The sequence below is a fragment of the Oryzias latipes genome, chromosome 15 (genome assembly GCF_002234675.1).
Source record: "Oryzias latipes chromosome 15, ASM223467v1".
Classification (NCBI taxonomy): domain Eukaryota; kingdom Metazoa; phylum Chordata; class Actinopteri; order Beloniformes; family Adrianichthyidae; genus Oryzias; species Oryzias latipes.
In genome coordinates, this window is record NC_019873.2 from 7,779,617 (window position 1) to 7,798,370 (window position 18,754).

An 18,754-nucleotide genomic window follows, 5' to 3' on the forward strand; every position below is an offset into this window, starting at 1 on the left:
AGATTTTCAAAAAGATTTTCAAATATGACTAAAATGAATAAAGTTTGGCCTCGATTACAAAAGGGTTTTTTTCCAGACATACCTTTGGTTTGTCTGAAGATTAATAACCCCTCTTGTTAAAGTAAAATATGTCCAACACAAGAGGCCCTCAGCTCTCATCTGTCTGCCCAGCTGTTGGACAAGTTAAAAAAAAAACCCACAAAAATACACAAATGTTCATGTCAGTCTGAGAAAAGTGTGTAGGAGTTTTACTGCCATAAAATATATATGAACTATTCTGCAGATTTCTCTCATTTGAATGTTATTAAAACAAAGTGGTTATTTACATGAAATATATTTATATAAATACTTTCATATAAATTGTGATTTTAGTGTGTGAATTTGCGTTTAAATGGGATATGGCCTTCTGGCTAAGTCAAATGTATATATATATATATATATATATATATATATATATATATATATATATATATATATATATATATATATATATATATATATATATATATATATATATATATATATATATATATATATAAACAAATTAGTTAACATTTTAATATACTTTTGAAATGAAATGAGGGAATTTTAGACCAATTATGACATCACCAATTTCCCGAAGTAAAAAGCAGTTTAGGAAAACAATTTATGAATCCAATGTGTTCTGATGATGAAAACTTGGGCAATGTATTGAAAATAAACTGAAATAAATTGTTTTTAAAAGAAAAAAACCTTCAAACACAGTGGATTGGGGTCTATATTTGCCATTTTAATGAGCATCGATGGACACTAGTTTTTGCCAAAATTTTTGGGTAGTTTCCAGGGCACTGGACGTGCCTCGACCGTTAATGTTGGGAGCAGGGTCATCTGGACCCCACAAGATAGCACAAGGGTTTTAGAGGACTACCTCAAAACTTTGTTATATATGGCGTTTCATGGCTGCCATTGGGTTGTCCGTTAACGTTTTTATCTGCGTTACATCTGCTATTTTTTTATGCTATTAAAGCCTCTAAAAAACGAAAGTCCCGCCCCTCTGTCTCGCTGGATTTGACAGGCAAATTTTGGCCAATCAGATCAACCAGGAAGGTTACCGCCCCCGAGTGACAAACACACCCCCTGAACACTCCTTGCAAACCCGGCGAGCGTGCAGGATCGCCGCTCAGTTAAGATTGCAACCGTGCAGTTGTAGAATGCGGGGTCGCCCGGTTGGCATTGAGCTTGCGCCGCTGCAAGGTTCGCTCACTCAGTTCCTGAATACACTCGCTCAGTTATCTTTGCGCTCATTCAATTAATGGCAGCCATGAAACGCCATAGATATCCAGATGCTGATCAGATGTTAAAGACAATTCCTAGAGATTATGAGCAACATGGAAGTCAGCTAATCTATGAACTGTTGCAGCCACACTATTTCAGAAAAGATTAGGACAGGGACTGCTGTGTGCAGCAAGCAGGCGCACTGATACACTGAGAATAGGTGTTCAAATGCAGACGCGTTACCTTGCTGCAGTAAGGGCACTCTCCAAAAATGATGCTGAAGCTCTGTCTGCAGGTGGGGAGCGCTCGCAGCCACTTAAAGAGAAGAAGAACCATTATTGAGTGTGGGAGATGTGTCGACGGCAGGTTTCACGCGCACTTCTTGATGCATTCGATGAGTGTATTCCAACACAGGGATGCTTTTCAGAGGGCTTTTAATGGAACATCATAATGTTGAGGTGCCACTTCATAAAGTTTTCCATATTTGCAGCGAAGGGAGGAGTCTAAAACAGGGAATCTTGTGAGAGCCTGCGCATCTTCTAGATCCCACTTCAGACTCATTTTTCTGAGCAACAGGGCCTTTTTGCACACTTCAGATACATTTCCACCAACAGCACCCGGAGCATAAAAGAGATATTTGTCTTTTGATTTTTTTTTAGGTGCTTGTGAAAATATGCAGTAGTCCCTAATGAGTGTAGAGGTTAGTTAGAAATGGTGCTCCTGTGTAGAAGTGTAGGGCCCAGGAGTACTTTAGCTTAAGGCTACAAAGTAGAAGGACGTTTTCCTTTAGGATCTTTTGGCAGACATAGAATTTCCACTTTCAGGTTTGGAAGCAGCCCCAACCATTACACTACCACCACATCCTTGGCTGCTTTTTATTCTGAAATTGTGCTACTTTAAGACAAGGTTTGATGGTATACACACACCATCAAAAAAAACATTTGATTGTTTGGCAATCGTCTTCTGGGATTAGAAAGAGACTTCCTAAAGATGAAGTCAGAAATGCAGATTTGAATGTTTTGATGTCCGTTTCTACCCCCTGAATGAGTGGATAATGACCTCTGGGGTAGTTTGGTCCACTTTATGGAATGGCTCATCACTGTGTCTTGAGTTTGTCATCTGTGTTCAACTAACTGAATGTATACGAGAACTGGACTGAGTGACCCCTTGCGTTTCAAACAGGAAGTACCTGCTGGTTCCTAGAAGTCAAAATTCCATAGACTTCTATAGAGAAATAAACAGCTATTACTGATTCTATTTTTATAGAATAAACATTCTTTCTCTTTTAACATGTTCTTGCTAATCAATTTTTTTTTCTTTACATGTTTTCTGTAGAGTAGGTCATTCAAGTTATAAATTGACCAATCAGATTCCTCAGTAAAAGTATGAGGTCTCGTGTCGAACGTTCAAAAGGTTTGATTGACAGATTCTCCCAATCCCGTTATAGGTTATGGTTGCCATTGAAACGTTGACCCAGAAAGGCTCAAACCAATAAGAGATTACAGTCGTGGTCTGGCTCCAACATTGCGGTCGTATGTATCACAAAAAAACAAAAAAAAAGGCGACTGTCTTAATGTCGTTACGTTAGACCTGGAAAGAAGTGATGTCAGACCCACTCAGACCAGTTCTCTTAAGTCAATGGTTCAACTGGCATTTCAAAGCTGCAGGAATGGAACCATGATCACTTCAAGACCCACAAATCTCGACGGACTCTTTCTCCATTTTTGGAATTTTTTGCGGGTCTTTGTTCTTCATTTTGTCTGTCAGGTCTTGTTGAAGGGTTTTTTGGCTGGAGAACCGGTGGGTCAATAACCAAACGTTGGTGTCGGCTTGGGTGTATTCTGTACCTTAAAAATGTACACATTTTTTCCCAACCTGCATTTTGTGTTTAGCAGTCCAACATTTCGATGTGTTTCATGATCTAAAACCCCACCAAACAGAAATGGGGTCGCAGGCAAACGCTGTCACGGCTCTATACGTGCATACCTCATACAGACAGGCCTGATGGAAGGGCTGGCCACAGCGGGGGTCATTGCACACTTGATCAGGGATGGCGGATTCAAGGCGATAGGAGTAGCAGATGCCGCACTCCACGCTGAAGCCCTGCGTTCAGAAGATAGGCTGCAAATTCCACGTCAACTGGTTCATGCCAACTTGGCCTTCGGTTGAAAATACACACACACACACACACACCACACACTCAGCCTGCTCACTACACACACACACACTGTCGCAATGAAAACTCCTGTTTTGCCCTGAAGGCATCCATTAAGAGCGAGGGTGGCAGGTAAAAAAACAGAAAAAAACCAAACAAATCAACATCTGGTCAATGCAACTTTTTTTGTGCTCCTGTGAATGTTAATGAAGCTGAAGCATTAATCACAGCAGAAGCAGCGAATAAACACAGCGCCCTTTCAACCCATCCTCAGAGAGGGAAGAGGAAAGTAAAAAAAAAAGGTTTAAAAACAGAGAGAAATGGTTTTGGATGATTAAAGCAGTTTGATGCAGTGCTCAGAATTGTGCCATCTTTGTTATTCTAATGATGTTATCTGTAAACAACCCAATTAAAAGGAGCATTTGTGCCCACCTCCTAGAAAAAACAAAACACAGAAAGATATGGAAACAGACAGAAAAGCAGACAACGCCGTCCATCCGCCCCCTTAAAAGCTGGAGTTCAAACAGACACACGGGAGGATGCATGGATGCATGCAAACGCACACTGACAGCTCCTTGAGCTAATCACCACGGCGGTGGACATGTTGGAAAGGAAGAGGGTGCAACTGGGTGACATACAGATTTCTCGTGGGTGGCAGGTGACGGGAATTCGATCTCCAAAACATCCCGGAGGTTGTGCAAGACGCTGGAGTCCGGGTTCCTGCCAGCAGACCACAGACAGCTCTTTCACACACTAATTAACCACATGCAAATGAGCGGGCAAAGACACTGGGGGGGACGAGTCGCAGGCTTCCACCAGCGATCCTCAACACGGGGAAAGAGGAAGAACAGCTGTGCTGAGAGAGACTTTCTTAAGGTGAGAGTCATGCAGGACGGCAAATTCAAAAGCTCTGGTGAAATCAGACTCAAAACAAGCCGTCACCATTTAGTCTTTGTTTCTCCGTGATTGTTCTCGGAAGATTTGAACTGGGTTTTTTTTTTTTTTTTTCCTGCTGTTGCTGAAAGTGCTGCTGGATGCAGAGATAATCCTAACTGGATTAGCAACATGTCAGCAAATGACAAGACGTTTTATACTGAGAGGGAGACGCTGGATGTGCTAACAGACGTCACTGAAATCCTTTGGTCCTGGACAAGACATTAAAACAGACTGACGAGCTGCAGCAACATTTAAATGCACACCAGATAACAAGTATGTGAGAGAAAATAGCAACAGGAATATTCCTGATTCTACGATTCCTGTAATGTTATCAACATGCAGCGAATGGGGTTGTAGCCTGGAACAGTCCTCTAGGTGACAGGACGTGACCCTTTCATCTGCATTAGGCCACTCTCAAGCCTTTTTTTAGGCTTTGTAGTTGTCACCATCTTGAATGAAATGGACAAAAAAGCACAGTAGGACAGTTCTGAAGGTCACATGCACCTTTTCTTCTGAAACATAAAATAAAAATTAAAGCTTTATAAAAGTTGTAAAATAATAATAAATCTGGTTCTAACTGAAAAAATTGCAAGTACCAGACCAGACGTACAGTGTTCTCTCACTTATAGCAAGGGTTACGTTCTAAAAGTAACCCACGATAGGGGAAATCTGGAAAATAGGAATAATAGATGTTTTAGGGCTGTCAAAAACTCTTCACTGCACACTTAATACACTTTTCTCTCTAAAGTTCAAACCTTTATAGGAAAACAAGAGCAGTTTTATTGAATGAAAACAAAGATCTGATCGAGATCAAAGATGTATGAAACTCTGGCAAACTGAACACATTCTGTACAGGAAGATACAGATTGACAAGGTCTACAGCCAATCAGTTCGCAGAACACGATGAACTGCTAAAATCTGCTGAAAAACAATCTGTGAAACAGCGAGACCGTTAAAGGTGAACCTGGATATAGTGAGGGAACACTGTACAGACTGTTTAGCATTGGGGGGAATAAGCACTGGTTTGTTGTAACACGGTGGTTATTTGGTGAACTCAGCTGGTTCCAGCTTCTCCAGGTTTTAAAAACGCTTCAATCCAGTAGTTGAAGGGCTGCTTTTTGGTCAAACCTAAAGGCTGGACACTGTATGAATGATTCTACTTCTTCTGTTTTAATACATGAGTTATTAAGGCACATAAACCACTCTGGAATAATATAGTTATTGTGTTGGAAAGTTGGTTTGGGGTTTTTACTTCCATGCTAAAATGGATTTAAGGAAAGTGTTGACATGAGTCCATTTAGCTTCCTTGTCAGGCCGTGAATGTAGTTTTGATGCAGGACATAAAAACTGAAGTGATCGGGCAGAGTTGTTGAGTTTTCCGAGTACGCTTAGAAACAACATTTTTTGGAGGATAAAATCAAATGTTTTATCAGGAGGACTTTTTCTAGAATAACTTCATGAACTCTTGTGATGCAGGAAAAGGGTCAGGAATACTAATATGACAGCTGCATCCTGACAGACAAACGGCGCCGCAGAATTACCACTTAGTCAATAACCCGTGAAGCCCGGTGATGAAGAGAGGAGCCTTACCACAGGTGCATGTTGGCATTCAGCTTATTCCTCAGAGGTGTCACTGCTGCAACAAAAGAAGGATTTGTCACAGGACAGGGAGAGGAAAAAACAACACAAACACAGTTTTGAATTTGATTTGATGCTGGTTTCAGTTCATTTCAGCCACACTAGTATTGTTGGTAAGCCCTGGGAAAATGAGACTGTCTCAAAGGAGCGGCGCTCTGGATATCCTCGAACACCCCAGTTCAGCTCAGACACGTGAACCGTCGCCGCCTCGTGTTCCACGGGGGAGCTCTGTCTCCGTGCGCCGCTCATCACTTTCACTATTCGTTATTCCTACATGCAAAAGCAATATTTCTGCACGACCCCCCCATATTTGAGGGTCGCGCTTGCTCTCGTCTTGGTGGCTGAAGTGTGCATGTGTTTAATATCTTTAGAGTTGCATTGCTAGGCAACAGGCAAGGAGTTGTACGACCTTGGGTTTACAGAAACAATGGCGGACAATTGACGGAGACTTAAATAGAAAGCCGGAGCCCAAAGCTGGCTCCCGGTGTCAGCGCGGTGAGAATGAAAACGTGCCGTTCTGAAAGCACGGTCCTCTGACAAGCAGACAGTAAACAGTCAAAACATGAGCGGAATGCTTGAAGACAAACAGAAACCTAAAAATGTTTTTTTTGCTTTTTCCCCTCTTTTGATGTGAAAAACTTTCCTGCAGGCAGAACTCTGCCAGCAGATAAAAACAATAACATTGGAGCATTTATATATCTACACGGCAACTATCAGGTTTTATTTTATGACATTAGTGTTTGATAGTGGAAAAAAAAAAGATTTGTTGGTATTTTTTAGTTTGAGTCATAGAAAAAACCTGCGGTTAACCGCGACACCGCGCCCCCTGCTGGTTCATCACCGCGGTGATCAAAAATCCCACACCGTCACAGCTCTAAGCAGTAGTTCATTAAAAATTCACCCAAGTTGTGGGCGGGACTGTTGGCGCAGAGTAAGTCCCTCCCCACTTCCCATCATCGATCTGTTTACAGGGTTTCCTGCCAGCTTACAGCCCCTCATAACCCCAACAAAAGTACTGAGAAATATTGAATCCATCCAGTTGTACAGTTTTGTTCCAGACACCAGCTCAGATGAGGAAGACGTACATGGAACTAGTCATCTGCATCTGAATGCATCAGATTGGAGCGGAGCAGGGAGCGTCTGACCTGCTCACTGTAGCTTCTATTAGTTGCTTTGGCGATAGCAATTTGTTGTTGCATGACCTAAATCTGCTTCTTCTCAAAGTGTGATACGCCAGTTATGTGTCGTGAAGATTTTATTACCCACCATGCTCTGCTCCAAGCAGGCAGCACTCTGGCAGCATCTTAGGGTGTCTAGGATCCACTTCCACCTTGATGGATAAGTTGTTTCCTGCTCACAGCACAGGAAGTTTCAACAAGACGGTTCTTTTGCACACTCCAAATATAAATCTCTGCATGTGCTGGGATTAGATGAGGAGTGTCATAACATACCAATGGCAATCCGCCTCATTGTGTCCGAACGGCTGGGGTTTTCAGGTTCGAGGATCCAGGTCTTCTCATCAATTTCATCCAGAACATCCCAGAACTCAGTCAGATACTCCAGAACCAGAAGGAACTGGCTGTAAAGCTGCTCCAGAGTACTCTGCAGAAGTATGAAAGGAACTGTTTTGTAGGGCCCTGACATCCATCAGATTAAGCTGATACAGACTGCAGGATCAAATAGGATCTGTCAAACACCTAGGTGTGCGAAATTGGTTCTCCGCATTGGACCCATCCCCTTGGGGTGCGGTGAGCTGCAGACAGAGCCGTGCTCGGGAACCATTTGGTGGCTTAACCCCCCAATCCCTCCCCTTAATGCTGAGCGTCAATTTTTAAAGTCTTTGAACCCACAACCTTCCAGTTACAGGGCGGACACTCTAACCACAAGGCCACTGAGATGGTACTTCACAGTACTTCACAGTACTTCACATGTCAGAGATTTTGACTCACACAGACGAACGTTTTTCAAATGTCATTTATCCATCTTCAGAACCCTGTGATTCCCTTTCGGGGTCATGGAGTTGTTGGTGCCAACCCAGCCACTATTGGGCAAAGGTAGCGCACACCTGGAACAGGTCACCAGTCTGTTACAGGGCCACACAATCGCACACAGTCACTAGGGGCAAGCTAGAGACACCTATCAACCTGTGAAGCGTAATGCATCTTCCTCTATACAGACACCTCATAGGAACGTATCCAGAAAAAGAGGATCAGGAGAAACCCATCTGACCTGCATTACAGCAAGACATGAGGAAGTCATTGAGGTCCAGAATATTCTTTAATCAGGACCCCACTCCAGGTCAAACTTCAGTTCAAACTGCAAACTCTGAAGAAGTATGACTATGCTCTTCTTCAGATCTCTCGAGTGCAGAAGAGCCCAAATCATCATTCCTCCACCACTGTGCTTGACAGTGCCTTTGAAATATTTGCAGATTTACAAACTGAAGTCAAGAACTATAATTGTTACAGCTCTAACTGCATGAGATGCAGAAGATGGGATTTTTCCACAAACACCAAGACTTGTTTGATAAAGAATTAACTATTTCTAAACAAGAATTACCCCTCTAGGACTATTGATGATTTTAATTTGAAAAAAAAATCGTATATAAACTCAAAGGCTAAATTCGCTTTTGTTAACAGGCGCAGTTATTCAAAAGCCTTCTTCCTTTTTAAATTTACCGTCTATCAGATAACATTTATAGCTAAAGTTTGATTAGCACGATGGAGAATAGAATGAACTGTTTTCGTTTGTTTTTCTACCCTGGGATGGATGTCATGCATCTAATTGGCTGGTCCAAGCAGCAAACCAATTGGGTGACAGTGAAAGGCGGATAATTGGTCGATTTATCGAGAAGCAGAAGAAATGGAACTTGGGGTTTTGTCATTGTAGCTCAACATGCTCACACATGACATTTCACACACGTAAGAAGCATTTTTATGCATTTTTTTAACATTTATGAAACAGTTTTACAGATGAGCAAATTCATGATGTCTGGCAATACAAGTATAAAAAGATTTTATGGATGGAATTTTTTTTTTTTTAACAGATACGATACTTTTTTCCAGACACACAAATCTCTTCTTACGAGTACGACACCTTTTTACAGATGGACAGTACTTTAAAAACAAACCTAACTTCCTACAAAATGACTTCATATCATCATTAGTTAATTGAATTGAAATTCTAATAGTTAGTATGAAATTATTTATTTCAATTTTTTTAAAAAAAGTACAGATATCAAATGACCAGTTGGTAAAAACTGAAGCAAATTAAGCATTAAGCACATTCCCATAAACACACACACAGAACAGAAAAAGAGAGGCTGATAGAGGCGTGGGAGAGCAATACACACAGAGCGAGAGCAAAAAAAAATTAGGGAAAAAAGTGAACCAAAAATTATGGGTCATTGTGCCAGCACAGTGCACACAATTAAGCATCGTCCAGGTGCTGAGAGCCTCAGCAATTACAGCCCAATTAATGCCAGTGGTATGATTACTGTTACAGCTCAGGATAACTACGCCAGGCCCAGTTCCCAAAGAAGGGGAAAAAAGGAGATACCCAGTTCCCAAAGAAGGGGAAAAAAGGAGATACTTGAGTTCCTGCTGCAGATGAAAGAAAGCATCTCTGAGAGTAAAAGGCTGCAGAGAACATAGAAGACACGAAGCTTACTTCCAGGTTACTTTATGTAGATCTGTCTCTCTCTGGCGGTAATTAAACTAAAAAAAAATCATCTAAATTTAGAAACGTCCCTTCTCTTGACATGGATTTTGTTATTTTATTGAGACAGTTTCTTAGCAAACTACTAAGAAAAAAGTCTTTTTTACTATGTTTATTTTGGAGACATCAGTCGTCACCTACATTTTTTACATCCAAATACAGAAACAGATAGCAACATATGACGCAAACTTTTAGCAAATCAGCAAAGACTGAATAGTTGGAAAGCAAGACCATAACATCTCTAAAACTAAAGATGAGGGATAAGCTCTGATCAAAAGCAGCTTCCACTGAATCCCTACAGGAGCCGACATAAGTTTGATTTGTTTAATCATGAAAAAAGAAGGCATAGAGGTTAAGGTGTCATAAAAGATCTGTTCGTACTAGGGGTGTAACCATCCGTCGACTTAAAAATCGATTCATATTCCTACGATCCAACCAGATCTATCTGTCTGGGGCAAGTTGTTGATCGGATTGACCTGTATCATTATAAAATCATTTCAAAATTAAATCAATAGATTATAGATCTAGGAAAGAACCATTTGGATGGAGATATGATAGGCTTATCATGTAAAACCAAGTACCATCACAGCAGACAACACATGTGTGATGTCAGCAAAAAATCAAACCATCAACCACCAGTCCAATGTGTGGAAACGCTTTGAACTTGGCAAAGTCATGTGACCATCCAGTGTGCTAGAATGTTCTAACCAAGTTCCCTTTGGGTTATTTGGATGTGGAAAAACAACAGTTTTTCACTAAAATGTGAATGGATTTGACATTCATTATTGTTTGCTTGTTTGTTTGTACACATATTTAATTTACACTTGATTAATTTGCTTATAATACAAGCTCTGTAAAACTTTATCGACTATGAATCCTATCAGCAACTATAAATTATGTCATGAATTGAATTGTTGTTAAAATGAATTGTTACATCCCTAATTAATGCTATATATTGTAGATCATCCCAGACACTAAAATCAGAAAAATAAAATTCAAGATTAGCTCACAAAAACAAAACAAAAATGCAGAAGAACGAGTCGTGTCGCTCACGTCCTTCACCATTCATACTTGCAGGAACTTTCTACCATCGTACGCGGGCACTTTGGAGGTTTAAGCACAGTAGAGCCTGCAAGGAAAAATGGACTACACACACAAACACACACACATGCAAGCTTTATTTCTCTTCCCATTCTAGTTCCACACAAATGGGCAGAGCGGCACGTCTTGGCCCTGCAACAGAGCAGGCAATAATTACTCATTCAAATGAACATGTCAGGACTGTCGACAGACAGGCCCTTCCCCCTGCCACACACACACACACGCACGCATCAGACAGAAACACACTTGGCACAGATGAAAGCGCGCACACATGTTTGTGTACACACATACACACACTTCATGTTGCAGTGTGGGAGAGATCCATCAACGGCCCAGCAGGCAGACAGGCTCCATACGGAAGCGCTGTTCTAAGTTGGTCCTCACTTTATGCCTGCCATGTATCAGCTCAGCTACACACAAACACACACACACACATGCTGCCTGTTGTTCATTTCAACACACTGTTTTTTTGCCCACACCATCACACAGCTCCGTATGTACTCCTCATTCTTTCTAACATCCCAGAGAAGAACAGCAGCAGCACACAAGTCAGCACAAAGCTCCATGACGCCCTGTGCTTTCACAAAGTGATGATAGTGAACAGCAATGACAAGGCGGCAGAGATGCCATGACCGTGCTGCTTGACATTAGTTTACTTTTCTGCCGGTTAAAGGGCCCATACTATGCAAAATCAACTTTTTTTGGAGTGTTTTCTAATGTCAAATCCTCTTGAAAAACAACCACAAAGCTGTGTTCACACATCTTTGAGTATTCCTCTAAAAACCTGCTCTCTGAGCACCAGCCCCTCCCAACCCACGAGTGGCTTCTCACATTGTGACATCATAAAGTAAAGAACAGCCCCTTCCAGGAAGAGTCTGCGCTGCCAGCACCGCCCCCAGACCAACGGACACGCCCACTTTCTCAGTAGAGCTAGTGGTGATTGGCCAAAATGCTTTCATTATCTATGCACTATATGCACATCCATCTTTGCAAAAGTTTGGATATTGTTTGTGTTTGTGGGCGAGACGTCGACATGCTGCCGAGGTCAGCTCTAGGTTGATGTCATGAAATGGGCGGCACTCACAAGAAGCAAAAGGCGGAGCCTCAGAGATCATCTTACTTTCAGTTAAGAAAGTGAACTGCGAAAATAACTCATATTTCACAAAAGGTTTGTTCTTTACTGTGCCAAAGGTAATATATCATCAAATATGTGGACACGTTGCATTAAATCCCATCCAGAAACAAGTAATCCGGTTTCTCTTTGACAACTTTAGTAACATCTACTTTAAAACTATCACAAATATTTATTAAGGCTTCAAAGAAATTGGTGTGCAACTGTAAAAACTAAAGGTTATTTTCCTATTTGTGTTCCCATAGCAACATCAGGAATAATGTATGGCATCAATACAGTTACCTGCTGAAAAAAATATGAACAGTGCAGCCATGGAGGAGTAAACTCGCATCACCACTGATGTACAGCGACAGTTGTGTTTTTGCCGATTATCATTGTTACTTTGAAATCCTTTTTTAAAACTTAAAAGTGTGGATGAATCAAAGTGGATTCCGTGTTCTGCTCACAAAACTCATTTCAGGAATTAACATTAAATCACATCTAAGAGAAACTTTCAGATTGCAAATACGTCTTTAAATCGCTAATATTTATTACTGAAAATGAGCAGTTCAGCGCAAAAAATAATAATAATTTCAGGAAAATGCCCTTTTTGCTTTTATTCTATGATCACAAACTACTGATGTGCGGTTAGGTTACAGAAAAACGTCTGTGACACAATGCCACACTGACAGAAAGGGCTACCAAAGCAGATCACATCTATCAGAACCTAATTAGGATTTAAATTACTTCAATTCAGTCTCTGATGTAGAAGAATATACATAAATGCTACAGAGAAAATTCAATTCAGTTTTATTTCTATCGCCCAATAGTACAACACATTTGCCTTAACGGGCTTCACTAAATGTACAAAACATAAAATCTGTTCTAAAATAGCTGATAGCTAGACTAAACTAAACAGACTAAACTAAACTGGGCATCGCTGCCCTTAGACCATAATTCTCTGTCGCAACCAACAGTAGCAACCAATCACAAAGCTCGTCAACAGAAAGCAGCTTTCCAGCAGCTGCTTTTCCAGGAGTCGTGCAGGTGTACCCACCTGTGGGGTCCAGGTGACGGACAGGGGGACCGGCAGGTCAGCAGAGCACTCGGGAGCCTCAGCAGGATGCTGCAGGTGGAAGAAACGATGCGGTCATCCTTTCCTGTAGTCTGCTTTATTTAGCAAAGAGAGACTTTGGCAAAATACAGAGATTTAATAGGACAACTTCTTGCATAGAATGACTGACCCTTAGGAAAATGTAGGTGGTAACTTTTCAAACACTGTTAAATAAATAAATAAAAGAGTAACCTGAATATGACAAAGTAACTTTGTTAAAAATAAAAAATGTTTTCTTTTTTTGAAGAATTGGAAAAGGAGCAAAGGTTGACTTGATTATTCAGCAAAATCTACAAAGAGGATTTCAAATCGTAGCTTTTATCAAATCATTTGGAATTGCAACGACCCTGCAGGTCATAATAAAGTGTTTGTGTCCCCTGTGTTGCACAATAATCAATATCTCCGTTATAAGTAACCAGGATCTCACAGGTGGCGTTAATCACATTGAAAGTAGTGAAGTTTATTGGATTAACACCCCTACAGGGTGTTTGCCAAACATCATGAACAGCTTCATAAGCAGCTTTGGTCAGCACATGAGGCAGACCTCCTTCTGTTCACCTTCAACATCTCAGAGTTCTGTCCTCCTCCCCAAGAGTCTCTGCGTCTGTGCCAGTGCTGCCTCCTTCCAAGCTGTTCCTGGTGAGGGATGACCTGGCGCTGGATCTGGTGGAGGCAGCTGGAGGCAGCAAGGACTCAGCGCTATTTTTACCTGGTGCCAAAAGGGGTGAAGAGGGCCAGGTGGGCACAGGATGGGCCTCCACAACCCTTTCCTTGTCCCTGGTGGATGTCTTCCAGTCTCAGCTGAGCATCACCTCTCCGGCGTCTACAGCGCCCCACTTCTGTGCTACCTGTACTCTTGATAGCAGCTGTCTAACTTTAAATGACTCCAAAACTAAATGAAATGTTATGTAAAATGCTTTTATTTGTTAGTGAAAAAAAACTAAATACATGTTTAAAGTACCGATCATCTTTTGATTATGATTAAGTCATTTTTAGACTAAATCAAAAAATCAGAGTCATTTTCTAGAACATAGTCTCTGCAGAGCGGCAGGAGTTCAGTTGAAGTTCACCTTTGAGTTGTGGGGGAGGCCATTGGAGGGGAGTAAGCCCGTCCTTGTTTCCTGTCACCCATCTATTTACGTGCTATCCAACTAGCTTACAGCCCTCCAACCCTCAACCAAGCATTACCGGTGCAACAAAAATGGTTTTTGGAAAAGAGTCCCACATTTTTTAGCCATTTTTTGCAACATTTCAATTAAAGAAATACTAAGAAATTATATTTTAAGATTAATTTCTTTATAAATGTCTTTCATCTTAAGAAAAATACTACAAGAGCATGTTAAAAACACCCACAAAAAAAAAAGAAATTCATCTTAGTTGGTATCTTAAAATGTGTTTTAGTCAGCTAATTTCTAAGATGCTGTTCAAAAGAACAACTGTCAGCTACAAAGATGTAAATATATCTATACACACCAACAAGAATTTATGCTGTTTTTTTTTTTTTTTTTACTTGTTCTGTCCAACAGCTGAGCAAACAGATTAGAGCTGAATGCCTTTTGTGTTGGACAGGAACAAGAATTTATTCTAATATGATCATACTTTACTTCATGTTTTTTCCCCAATATACTTTTCACGACAAATTGAGAAGCGTTTGTTTTTAACCCCGAGTCCATAAAGCGTCCAGGAGCTTCGGTGTGTCACTGATAAAGTCTGTTTAGGATTCCACATTCAAAAGATACGAGACAAAGTAGCCTAACCTTTCCATGCAAACACTCCCCTTTAAAGATGTGACGTGTCTGCAAGTAAAGGACGTTTGTCCTCGAAACTCTACTTTGTCTTATAAATAAGCAGAGTGTGTTGGTACTCATAGGCTCAGCAATGGAAGACGGTCTTACTTCTTTTAAATCCTCGTTTCACTCAAACCCTACCTGAATAAGTCTTACCTGCAACACAAAACTTTACTTCTAATCAAGTTGTGCTGTTCTACATAGTGTGAAAGGCCATCAGAGAGAGGAACACAACACAAAGACCCCCTCCTCCCTAAAATTATCATAATTTTTCAATATTTAAATTAATTGAAAGACTCTTCCAAAAACAGCAGAATCTACAATTCAATATCCAAAATCAAGCCGCAGCCTGGTGCGCTCCTGTTACAAAAGGTCATTAAACACAATCAATATGGAGATTAGTGCTCTCTGATCTACTTCCGTTGCACCTGCATGCGAGCACTCAGGTGAAGCCTCAGTGCACTTTCCTCTGTGAGCAGAGGAAGCAACCGTACAGAGGAGCGTGGGCGCCCCTGCTTTCTTTATGCAAAGATGAAGGCTTTCCATCACGCTGAGGTCTAAGAGGTAAGGCTTTATCTGTTTTACATCTGAGCCACAGCAGGCTCTCATGTCTCTCCACACCATCACCAGTTTGACCCAGATTTAAGGGCACAGATGCAAATCATAGATTTACTATCAGCTAACTGAACGCGCACAAATAACTCTGGTGAAGGCAGCCTGTTGTGATTTGGATTGGATGTCGGTTGATGTCACGTTGGGTTAAAACTGAAGCGGACTCCTTCTCTGGGGGGGAACTGTATCTGTGTGGCGGGAGGATAGAGGTTCTCACCTTTGCCTTGAGTCTGACGGTGAGCATGTGCTGCCTCCCAGACGAGTCCTCTGCCTTCAGTTTCAGTGTTTGGAACTCCATGTCTATGTGGACCATCCTGGGGAAAAACAACGGCGAAGCTTACATGCTGCCCGGGTGTCAGACTCCAGGCCTCAAGGGCGGCAACATGCTGGTTATTCCACAAATTCGGCCCAACCTGTTGCTGATGATCTGGATCTGGTGTGTTTTGCCAATAAGAATCTACAATGGCAGGTTAGTCAGAAAAGCTGTAGGACGAGGCCCAGAGTTTGACCCCTGTGGCATAGAGACTGACACAGGCCTCAATAACAAAGAAATCTGATCAATCACACAGTTGTTGAAGCAGTGTAATACGTCAAGCTAAGATTTTTTTTTCATTTCAAGTCTAGTCTAGTCTCTAATGGCTCTAGTCTAGCCATTAGAGAGTTGACCCCTATAGGTGAGGCTGGTTTTTTGGGTGTCCAGCCCATGGAGGGCCATAGAAGAGAAGTGGCAGCATCTTAAAGGCAGCAGTTACTTTGAGGCCACCTCGAGAAATGTCATGAAAATGGAACAAACGATTGTAATGTGTGGCAAGTGTATTGTACAGCATTTGTGAGGATAATGTAAATTGTCTGCACTTATGACCTACGTGTGATGCTGTGGTATGGTGCCCTAACGCTGCACTTTAGTGGTTAGTGAGGTGTAAGTACTGGTCCCTTACTGACCACGTACAAATGAGCTGGCACAGGATGTGCAAGTGATACGCAAGTGCCTGGGACTTGTGCAGGATGCCCACACAAACAGCGCTCTGTTTGCCTATCTTCCTAAATGTTAAAATTCAGGAGAACAGACTTATCACATGAACAGCACCAACAGGCCCTTTGCAGACTGTCCAGGGTTTGGAGGGGTTTAAAAATAGCAAATCTGTACCATGTGCCTGCATCTCACCTACTTCAACCTTACTTAGTGTAAAAGTTCACTATGACCTGTGGCCCACAGCATGCCTGTAGAAAAAATGTGTATGAACATATTTGCTCTACGGGCTCATCGAGCCCTCTAGGGTCTTGCTCTTTTGTGCCGGAAACCTGCATGCCACGCACAGGTTTGCCCATTTCTACTAGTACCTACCCAAAGGGCAGGTTTGACTAAGGTCTAAAACTCTCCAAGCTCCTTAACAATAAACCCAAAACCTTATAAATGAGAACAGATCAGTTAGAGCTCATGGTCACGATAATGTTGTAAAAGATGAGGACGATCACAAAAACGTTGACCTCTGTCTGGCAGTTTAATTGAAAGCCATTATCTATTTTTCTCTTTTCCTAAAACAGTTCTGCTTCCTGCTTGATAATAAAATCGTTAAATTTCCTAAAACGTAATGTACTTTGAAAACTCTGAATAAGAAATTGCTTGGAACAGGATCCATTGAAAATCAATTGATCACAGCAATATTTTGTCTTTAAAGATTACAAGTCTTTTACTTCCCAGTTCTGCTTAAAAAAGCTAAGAATCATTAATTGTGTATATATATTATTACATAGATCTATGTTGTTTTTTTTTATAACCAAGACTTCTGGTTATAAAAAGACTTCAGTTATTGGAAAACAAAAACTCAAGACTGATTTTGCAGCTAATAAAGTGGAGGTCAGTATAAGCACATTGTTTCATGCTAGGGTTGTCTGGAGAACTCTGAACATTTGGGGAACAGAAGGGAATATCTCAGGAAACAAACAACTTTTTAAATAATTCTAGAATTGACAAAGCGTCTTCCAGAAACATAGGTCAGTAATATTTTCCTGTCATCAAGCCCTTATCTGGTCCTACTTTAGGTGGTTCTTTGGTCTTCATTAGAATCACTTGATGTTTCCTTTAACTTTGAAGTAAATGTTATATTTCTTCTATGACATGAAAACGATATAGTCCACTTACACACTAGACTTGATGCTTTTATGTCTCTACTTACTGTGTGCAGAAGTAAAATAACGCTGCTCCAAAGTGCCTCTGACAGTTATTAGAAAACAGTTTAAGGCTCTCCAAAAAAAAAAAAAAAAAAAAAAAAAGCCTCTCAAGATGAAATCAGACTGAGTTCAAATTTGCAAGCTTGCGAGAGTCAACTTGTAAATCTGACTCTTTTCTTTATGAGCCAATTATTAGCTATTGAGGCTCAGGACACAACACAGATCTCAGGCAGTTGATCAGCAGGCAGATTTACTGCTGCAGCGCTACCACCAGCCAAGAAACAAAAGACTGATCTGAAATGTTCTCCTCCAGATTTACAGTACACTACAAAGGACACAGGCTGACAAAGCCGCAGAGGATTTATGCAGTGTGTTATGGAGGAGTGATGTGCGCAGTGTGCTCAGAGACACACTTAGGGAAGTGATGGAATGATGGGACACGCTGTCCAAAGGGCCCCAGCTCATAAAAGTGTCTGCTCGCTCACACGTTTGCAATCAAACTTCCAGGGAACGCCAATAATTCATGCAATGTCACATGCACACTAACATCTACCAACACAAAGTCATGATCACGCCAACTCCGCATACACAGCCTCTTCCTTCTCTTACATTTTAATACTCATTTGAGAATCAATACAGAACTGTTTCAAAACACAAATGCTACTTTTATTGATTTGACACACAGATGTCTACTTCTTTTATTTTAAACTAACCAAGCATACAATACTGTACATACAATCCTGCTCTATTTCTATGTTTCTGTCTGTAATTCTGCTGCAACAGTGGACTTTACCCATTGCAGATTGAATAAATGACGATTTGATCAGATCTGATCTGATCTTATCCTATATTCACTACAACGAGTGTAGCATTGTAGATGGAGGACAAGAATCAAAAGACTTTCAGAATAAAAAAGCTGCTCATCTTTAAAGCAATATTTCAAGGATTGGCTCCTTAAAAGCAACAAAGCATTATGGGATGCATGAAAAACCCATTTTGATCATCTTTTGATCTGTTTTCAAAGCCTTTCCAGTGATCTTTTAATGATGATTATGCGTTTTTAGCCAAACCCGTGTTGGACATAGTTTCTGCAGGGCGGTAGTAGCTCATCAGAAGTTTGCCTCCAAGTTGTGGGTGAGGCAAACCCGCCACTTTCT

At 41.0% G+C, this 18,754-nt stretch overlaps 1 protein-coding gene across 2 annotated transcripts in view; it reads right to left on the bottom strand.

Moving 5' to 3' along the window:
* The window catches only part of fancl (Fanconi anemia complementation group L), a 30,793-nt gene that overhangs the window by 4,418 nt on the left and 7,621 nt on the right, over nt 1–18,754 (bottom strand). The window contains exons 6-13 of one of the 2 annotated variants that reach the window (XM_004076940.4): nt 15,643–15,739; nt 12,970–13,038; nt 7,435–7,585; nt 7,250–7,333; nt 5,936–5,981; nt 4,048–4,129; nt 3,241–3,357; nt 1,498–1,569 (exon numbers count right to left, since the gene is read on the bottom strand). In XM_004076940.4, coding sequence (XP_004076988.1) covers nt 1,498–1,569; nt 3,241–3,357; nt 4,048–4,129; nt 5,936–5,981; nt 7,250–7,333; nt 7,435–7,585; nt 12,970–13,038; nt 15,643–15,739 — 718 coding nt within the window. The remainder of the gene's footprint in view (nt 1–1,497; nt 1,570–3,240; nt 3,358–4,047; nt 4,130–5,935; nt 5,982–7,249; nt 7,334–7,434; nt 7,586–12,969; nt 13,039–15,642; nt 15,740–18,754) is intronic. The other variant, XM_011484104.3, reaches the window with a different exon arrangement.